The 9119-nt window shown below is 36.6% G+C and overlaps 1 protein-coding gene across 3 annotated transcripts; it reads left to right on the forward strand.

The window, feature by feature from the left end:
* Window positions 1–230: 230 nt before the first annotated feature.
* LOC143857809 (uncharacterized) lies at window positions 231–4712 on the forward strand. 3 transcript variants are annotated; one of them, XM_077368310.1, is made up of 6 exons: window positions 231–523; window positions 2998–3124; window positions 3418–3557; window positions 3659–3718; window positions 3848–3916; window positions 4373–4712. In XM_077368310.1, exons 1-6 carry the CDS (start codon window positions 311–313, stop codon window positions 4424–4426), a joined length of 663 nt encoding a protein of 220 aa, XP_077224425.1. In that variant the 5' UTR covers window positions 231–310; the 3' UTR covers window positions 4427–4712. The 3 variants fall into 3 exon arrangements, with proteins under 3 accessions (XP_077224425.1, XP_077224426.1, XP_077224424.1); XM_077368311.1 differs by lacking the exon at window positions 4373–4712 and adding an exon at window positions 4191–4348 and having other exon boundaries at window positions 232–523; XM_077368309.1 differs by having other exon boundaries at window positions 233–523; window positions 4355–4712.
* The last annotated feature ends 4407 nt before the right edge of the window (window positions 4713–9119 follow it).

The following is a 9119-nucleotide window of genomic DNA, read 5'->3' on the forward strand; positions in this document are numbered from 1 at the left end:
AGTATATTAGTCAACGAAAAACTACAGGAAAAAAAACACAAAAGTAAAAAGCTTTCTCTTTTATGTGGAAATCTCCGCCCTACTTGTCCCACTATAATAACCGCTAGCGGTCTTCCCATGCAAGCGCTGACGTGGCATCATCCCATTGGCAAATTAAAGCTCATCTGGATTTAGACCCGCAAAAAGAGATAGATAAATAAAAAACATCTTCACTCTCACATCATCTTCACTCTCTCTCTCTCTGCGCGTGTTTTTTCTTCAGTCCTAAAAATTTATCGGATTTTATTTTCCTCTGTTTGGTAGAAGCAAAATGTTAGAGAGGGTGGTGGAGAACTCGTCCGTTAATGGGGGGTTGTTTGGTTCGCAATTTCAGTGCTCCTGCGAGAGCAGTGAGGAGGAGCTTTCGGTGCTACCGAGGCATACCAAAGTGGTGGTGACGGGGAATAATAGGACAAAATCTGTGCTTGTGGGTTTACAAGGAGTGGTGAAGAAGGCTGTTGGTTTAGGAGGGTGGCATTGGTTGGTAAGAGGTTTTTATTTTTATGGTGAATTTTAAGGGATTTTTTTGGATTTTTTGATATCGGCACTGCTACTGGTTTTTTTAATAATTGCACGAATTCGCATTGTCTTTTATTATTTGAACTGCTGTTAATGGTTATTAGAGTTACCAAAAAGCTAATTAAAACAAAAAAGACAAAATGAGTTCGTGCAGTTATTAAAACAAGTTAGTGCCAATATAAGTAGCATTTGGGAAATTGGGTTTTGATTGTGGGTTTATTGTCAGTTTTTTTTTTGTGGTGGATCTGGGTTTTTGAGTTTAATTTGATTGGATTTTTGTCTTGAGGGATTTGAATTGGAGTGTCTTGGGCAATGTAGGATAATTGAGTAGGTTTGGCTTCTGTCTATGCAATTATTATCATTATATTTGCTTATTTGAACTTTGATGGTGTTTAGTTTTTTTTCACTTGGATTATTTTTATCTTTCCTTGCTATTGTTTTCATGAAATCGATTGTGTTAATAATTAGCATTTGGTTCTCCTTTTTCTGTGTAATTTCTTTTGCTGATTGCTTGAATTTCAATTTTCATTAGGATTTTGTGTTTTTGATCATTTATTGCATTTGGGTTCTGTATGCATGATTTATTTTTGTTTAAAGATCTGTTGATAGAATGCTGTTGATTGGGATTTGGGCGTTTTAGATTATTAGTAGGGTTTGATTTGGTAAGTGATTATCAATATGTGGATTATGATTTATGGAGGTGGGTTTGGGTTAGGTTTGTGAGAAATTTTCTGGTGTTGTTTATTCACTTGTTCTTTTTTTTTCCTATTGGGATTTTATTGCTAGGTATTGCATATCAATATTACTTTGAGCATTATATGTTTTTATTGGACTGTCGATATAGGATTGTTAGCATGATTTGTTCCTTAATGGGATCTGCAGTTTTGAGTGAACCGTCTCTTAGGATTTTAGCTTTTATTTTTTTTATTTTTGTTGTTGTGCTTTTTACCCAAGGTGCTTGTGTCTTGTGATTTAATCAAGTTTTTATGATTAAATTCTATTGCAGGATACATGAACTTCAATGGCTTTCTTTATAAATTCTTGATGGAACTTGAATACGGTGTTGATTTGCATGATTTCCATCATTTTTCGGATTTGTGTTTTAGCCAGGATTGGTAAAATTTCATGGTTTGCTTCATTGATTCTAAGATAGACAGTGTAAAACATTATTCTAGGCATAGATTATGAAGGAGAGTTGTAACATATCCTTTTATAGTGTAATTCACTCTCAAGTCTAATCATGTAGAATAATTGAAAGCCTGTATCATGTTTCCCTTTTCATTAAATCTTTGTGATTTCTGCTTCCTTACTGCACCCAATCTAGTCTACATCTACATGTGAAATTCTGCACCAGGGACGAGGAGCTTCACGAATGTTCTATGATTTTTTATTTTTTAGAACTGACTTTTGCCTTGCTTTCGTCTAGGCTTGCTATATGAATGAGTCTTCTTGCATAGCCTTATTAGGCCTAGTAACAGTTATTGGTAATTTAAATAGCTTTCAGTCTTTAATTTGGAAGAATTCAGGCAATTTTCTGGATTTTCACTATCCATAAAAGGGAAAATTGAATTGATATTTTTGCTCCATTTTTTTAATAATTGCAATCCTCTCTTAATTCAGGATTTATTTAAATAGATATTTGAACAATTCCCAAAAAGCTATCTAAGCCAGTTTGAAAAGTGTTTAATGAAATCAGAAGACTTTATCAGAAGATGTGTGTGTGGATGGACACTCCATTTTCTTGGGATTGTTTGTATTTAGAATCTTTGTCCTTATATGTCATAATTCACAAATTCTCTTTTCTTTATGTTTTCATTCTCTTTTCTGCTATTTTCACCTACTTTTTGATTTATGTAAATTTGAAGTCCGTTTTCAAGAGGGATGCTTTTACATTTTCAGATTTTGTATTTTTAAGATGATAGAAAGTATTTACTTGGAGAGTAGGACTTATGAGTTTGGGACTTGCTATAAAATAAAGGCAGAATTGGAAATGATGCTTGTTCTTTTAATTTTGATCTTCTACCTCGGTTACATGTCTTGGCAGGAGACTTACAAATTACCATTGGAGTTTTGTCTTTAGTCAGATCAAGTTGTTAATTTGTTATTTTAGTTTTTGGTAATGGATTTGTGCTTATACTTTCGGCTACAATTTTAGGGACAATGGGGTGCTCAGTTCTGGTGTTTGGAAGACACCCAGTCATATAAGTGGAAATTGATGGCTTGTGATTTCCAGTTATGTTGCTGTTTTTTAATTATTGTTTTGACATTCTCAGCTGAAGTTTTCTTTTTCTTTGTTTTTTTTTGGAATGGTTCAGCTGAAGTTTTCTTGAATGGCATAATTTGTTCATTACGGGCACATATTCCTTTTCTTTTTCCTTTTGCTCTTGTGCTTTGGGTAGTAAAATTGTGCTTAATGTATTACACGTCATGAAATTGCAGGTTCTTACTAATGGCATAGAGGTTAAGCTACAGAGGAATGCTCTTAGTGTGATTGAGGGCCCTACTGGTCACGAGGAGGACGACGACCTTGAATGCGAAAATATGCAGTGGAATGGTTCTGATATGGGTGAGTTTGAGTAGCTTGGTATTATTTACAATCCTGCTTTTGTCCATAAAATTATTTTAATAGGCATCTTACAAGGAGTTTTCTTAAGAAATGTAGTTCACATAGGATCCAATATGTTTGTTCTTCATCTTTAACCTTTTCCACTATTCCTAGAACTTTATTGCTTTTCCTTTGGGCCTGTTCTCTTGGTGCATTACTTTCCGTAGGGGAAACGAAAAGAGCCTCTCTTTTTCTTTTTCTTTTTCTTTTGGTTGTCTTTCTTACTGCTCTTTTGCTGCTACTAATTTTTGTAGCATCTGATGACACCCAAAAGCCCCACAGACCGAGACATCGGCCACATAAAACGATTGGTTCATCTAATAAAGCCTCAAGCAGGTCTCATTCATGTGATTCTCACTCTAAAGGATCGATTTCACCCACTAGTGGTGTAACTGTATGACCTCACACCTTTTTTTTGTATGTCTTCCTGTCTCTGAAAGCAGAGTCTAGCCTTTTTTTTAATTCATTAACTGTTTTAAACATCTGATGTATAAGGTTGACTTAAGCAAACTAGAAACTACAGCACTATGGAGATATTGGCGACACTTCAACCTTGTGAGTTCTTTGTTTTCTTTTATGATTTCAAGCTCAGAAGAGGAAAACATCTCTTTTACTCTTTCTCTCGGCTTTTTTATTCTCAGTTCCTTTTTCACATTGCAGCTCATTGTTTCTTTTGTGGATCAGGTGACTACTAGTCCTAACCCATCTAAAGAGCAGCTCATCGATGTTGTTCAAAGGCATTTCATGTCCCAGGTACCTACATTATTATTGTGAAACTACCAATTACTCCAAAAGATTAAGCTGTTAGAGTTGGTATTATTTAATCATTTACACGTGGATTTTTAATATTAAGGACTTGTTGGGTTTTGAACTCATGACCTGCCTTTAGGCAATCGCTCTGATACCATGTGAAACAAGTCAACAACCAATTGCTCCAAAAGCTCAAGCTGTTAGAGTTGGTGCTATTTAATCGTTTATACTTACAACACATACACTTGTATGTCATTGAGTTTCTTTCTGAAATTAGGGGTGCAACTCTTGTCAATTTTGAGGAATTTGGGTTGAGATTTTACCATAAAATCGGGTCGGGTTCGAGTTAATTCCAATTCAAGTAGTATGCCCATCCATTTCTTCAAAGGGTTTGATACTATGTTTCATGTGAAATTCAATTGCTTCCTATCTTCTTAAAAGCAATTGGATGAGTTGCAGGTGATTGTAGGCTTTGTCCAGGCTGCAAAGAAACTGAAGACTGTCTGCAATTGACCCCCCAGAGAGAACTTGTGTTCCTTACTAACCAACTGGTAGTTATATCTTTTCAATTTTCTGTTGTTAGTATCTGTAACATATGTATCCCTGGCTTGGTTTTTTAACAGTATGGGTACTAGGCTTTCATAGTTAGTAAGGCAACTAATAGTAATAGTCCTTTTATATGTAGATATGTAAACTGGTTAAGACCATGTAGCCGTTGTGGCTTTAATATTTCCCTAAATGCACTTCTGACTGTTTGGTGGAACTGGGTTTTTTATGTATATTATAAAGCTTTAAGCAATGTCTATTTCATCAATCAATGATAGAGCATGCTTTCTGTTTCATTACTTTTTCTTGTATAATGTATCTTTCGTCCTAAATTCTCAGTCCAAAGTCAATTGAAACCATGCACCTTCAAGAAGTTCTACAGGTTTGTCACATGGAGAGCTATTACCTGCACCCCCTTGATTTGATAACTCACCACTCCTACCTTTAATTTGAACTTGCTCTTGCTGGCTTTTGAGCTATTATGGAAACATAAAATGGGCAAATTTGGTAGTCGATAGAGTATTAGGCTGCCCCTACCTTTTGGAAAGTTCAAGGAGGCACACTGAATTTTTGTAACAGCCAAGATGTGAAGTTAAATAAAGATATGGGTGCCAATATCAAAGAGTAGCTGAGAAGGATGGGGAGAGACTACAGAGGGCAGGGGAGGAGAGAAAGCATGGAAGAGTGCAGTAGAAATCTCTGAAAAATAGTGAAAACATATATACTCCCTCAAGTTGAGATTTTTTTTCCTGTTTTTAGGGGCTATTCATATCGAATAAAACTTGGCTTCATATCTATTTGGAGGATACCTTCCTCCAGACCCCGGGTGTGGAAATATCATGGATTTGATATTTCCACACCCCCTGCTATTAGAGGGTACTGGAGGAACTTCCTCCAAACTGTTCTGAAGCCAAGTTTTGTTCTTTCATATCCCCTTCCCACCCTCTCAAGTCTCTTCCTCGGTTCAGAAAGGAAAAATATTGCTAAAATAGTAAAATTATCGACCTTTTTTCTTACACACAAAAGTTATAACTTTAACCCTCTTTTTTTACACACATAAGCATGTCATTTCCTTTTAAACAAGGAAAGAATAAATTTTCCCAAGAAATGTTTTTCTTACAATCCAAACAGGGTGTGTAGTACACGAATTCCTATGGATTTTGAATGGTCTGACTGAAATTCAAATGGGTTGATGTTGTCTTGACATCTTAGCTGTACGTATAGCATTCATCCATTGTGGGCTCCACTAAATCAGCCATTCAATCTTTTCTCAGAGAATCCAATGTTGAAAAACAAAAGGCAGAGGGGTGGACATACTAAAACAAGAGGACGAGAATATCTATGCCTACTCTTCCACATTATCATTCCTCACATTATTCTTCTCATTAATAATTTCATAAAGAAGCAATCATCTTCTCACATGCTTCTGTCAGGCAAAATTATGCTTCACGGGGTGTGGGCCCTATGATTAGAATTTTAAATCATCCTACGGTTAGGATTGTTCAATTAGACTGACACTTAATCTATGCCATCTACACATAAGATGAGATTTTCAGATCATTTGGGAGGGCCCACAAAAAATAATTGAAGAGTCTTTTAGACTGAGTTGACTAGGTGTGTTTCCAAGCTAAGACTTAAAAAACACCCAATGAAATTTATTTCTAATTTTATCTTGATATTTTAACTATTAGTAAGTGTGGTGTTGGAATTAAACTGTCTCTAATTTTCATTTAATTTAATTTTTTAAATACCTTATTATAAAAATAGTTTAGGGTCATGTAAATGACCCCCCACCGAGTTGAACTCCGAGTCATCCGATTGAGTTGACCCAACGATTGGCTACAATTATGGCTATTTGGGAACAAGTGGGTGTAGATATCAATTTGAGAAAAAACCTCTCATTACTTTCACTTCTTTTATGCTTGATTACAATATGCATACTGGGCCAAGTTCACTCCTGCCGTGTTACGACATTTTATTAAATTCTGTCCTTCTCAACCCCACCTAGCATTTTATTAAGATTAAATTGTGACGCATGGAAGCTTGCTTGACCCAACAAAACTACACACATTCTACATTGTTTTGATTCGTCTTCATCTTTTTGAAATCTTTAGCCTTGATTGTCAACACAAATTGATGAAGTAGAAACATTAAATAATGCCATCTACAACAGCTTAACCTTTTGGAGTGAGTGGTTATTTGACATGGTATGAGAGCAGAGCAAATATTAAAAATCCACATGAAATGGGCAACCCAAAAGAGGCGCCGGATGTGCCACGTGTATGCTAACTTACCAACTTCTCCAATAGCTTAAGCTGTTAGAGAAAGGCGTTATTTATCTTTTATACTTTAACACTTCCCCGCATATGTGGCCCACTTGGCAAACATGTGGCACATGTGGTCCCACTTTGGACCGACCATCGCATGTGGATTTTTGCTATCCGGGAGGTTTGAACTCGAGACCTTTGGCTCTGATACCATGTTAACTTACCAACTTCTCCAAAAGCTCAAGCTGTTAGAGAAAGGCGTTGTTAGAATATGTGGGATCCAACGGTTGGATTGTGTTAAGATCTCATCGTTGGATCATCTTGGAGGTAGATTGGGTATTATGTCAGCTAAATGAGGAGATTAGATAAATTAGGCAAGTGGATATGAAGAGGCAAGCGAGAAATATTAGGAAAGTAGATTTAATTAGGTAGATTTGATTAGGATTCTTTCTTCCATAGTTATCTTGATTTCCCTTGTATCCTTATCATGTAAGTGCTCTATATAAGCACTAACCTACTCTTTGTAATTTATTCAAGAATAATAGAAATTCTCTAAAATTCTTCATAGTATCAGAGCGGGTCGATTGGACCTAGTCCTGAACACAACACAAGAAGCTTCCGTCTCCGACGGACGGCCGATCTAGCCGTCCGCCCGGTCTCTCTCCACTAATACCAACAATTGCAACCCTTGCTTCTCTTCTGTACCTCTCTCATACTCTTGTCATCTATGGCTTCTTTACCCCATGCCCAAAATCCTCACAGTTGTGGTCACCATCCATTTTAGCATGTCTTTTCTACCCCGTTCTTCATTGTGTCTCTCCACTGCCCACGCAAGCTAGAGATGAATGTCTTTTAGGAAGATGAAATTCTCGATCATCCCAAGCCATTTCATTTGATAGAGTGACTCTTTACTGTTTATTTTTCTTTCATCATGACAGCCCATTAGGGCTTATTTTATTCATCATAAGAACCCTCTGTCACACTCTTTTCTTTGTGTCAATCAAACCCCAATCCTTGTCATCAGAGCAAACTTTCACCCCATTCGATTGATAGTCACAGCCCCATTTGATTCATGTGGGTGAAAGGGTTTCTGTTTACATAAGCGATGATAAGGTGCTGTGTTGAGAAAATAAAAAAACATAAAAGGGGTAAGAGTCTTGCCAATAGGCTTCTTAGATAAGACAGAAAAGGGTGAAAATCATCCAATAGTTGTGAGACATTTCCCCAAGATTGATATAGACACCCATTTTCATCCTAATTTTAATTGAACCCTTTTCTTGCAAAACCTTCCCTATGTGAAATCCCCAAATTGATATCAGCATTCAGCCCACACATACGCAAAAAAAAAAGTCTTACACTCCCAAAAATTTTAGAATTTTCTTTTCCAGTTGCCCTATCATTGCTGCCCAACTCTTTGTTTTTTTTTTTCTCTTTTGTGTCGCCTATTCCGGCATTGGTCCATTGTGACTCGTTTCTTGCCGATTTCAGCAATTGGTCCATAGTGACCAATTCTTCCATAGCGACCCAATTCTTGCCCATTCCGGCATTGGTCCATAGCGACCCAATTCTTGCCCATTCCGGTATTAGTCCATAGTGACCAATTTCTACTCGCCCATCAAGGGCTTGAGTATCATCTAGTCCCATTGAGGCTATGATCTATTGGCTTTTAAGCCCTCTTTGTGACAAATTGTCAAGTGGCATCTTCTTCGGCAACCATCATCAATGATTATTGGCAGCAACAACAGTCTTCAGCAAAGGATCTTCGTCATTGACTTCCGAAAGTGTGCATCAAATCAGTTGATTTTGATTACATTTGTAATTTGGGGAATTCTATTATATTGGGAATTTTTTTATTATTGTCAAACGTATATCGATTTTCAATCCATACGCGTTTGAGGGGGCATGTTAGAATATGTCGGATCCAACAGTTGGATTGTGTTAAGATCTCACTGTTGGATCATCTTGGAGGTAGATTGGGTATGTCGGCTAAATGAGGAGACTAGATAAATTAGGCAAGTGGATATGAAGAGGCAAGCGAGAAATATTAGGAAAGTATATTTAATTAGGTAGATTTGATTTGGATTCTTTCTTCCATAGTTATCTTGATTTCCCTTCTATCCTTATCATATAAGTGCTCTATATAAGCACTAATCTACTCTTTGTAATTTATTCAAGAATAATAGAAATTCTCTAAAATTCTTATAGGCCAACACTGAAAAGATGGGTCACACATGAGGAGTGTTAAAGTGTAAATGATTAAATACCGCCATCTCTAACAACTTAAGCTGTTGGAGTGATTGGTTGTTCGACACCAATTCTACTTGGAATCCTACACCGCCCTTCGTTCAGGCAATAAAAGAGAAAGCAATTCCTCTATATATAGCCCAACCAAA

Source organism: Tasmannia lanceolata, unplaced genomic scaffold, assembly GCF_043159265.1.
Source record: "Tasmannia lanceolata isolate RefF3 unplaced genomic scaffold, GAP_Taslan_0.1 ptg000025l, whole genome shotgun sequence".
NCBI lineage: Eukaryota > Viridiplantae > Streptophyta > Magnoliopsida > Canellales > Winteraceae > Tasmannia > Tasmannia lanceolata.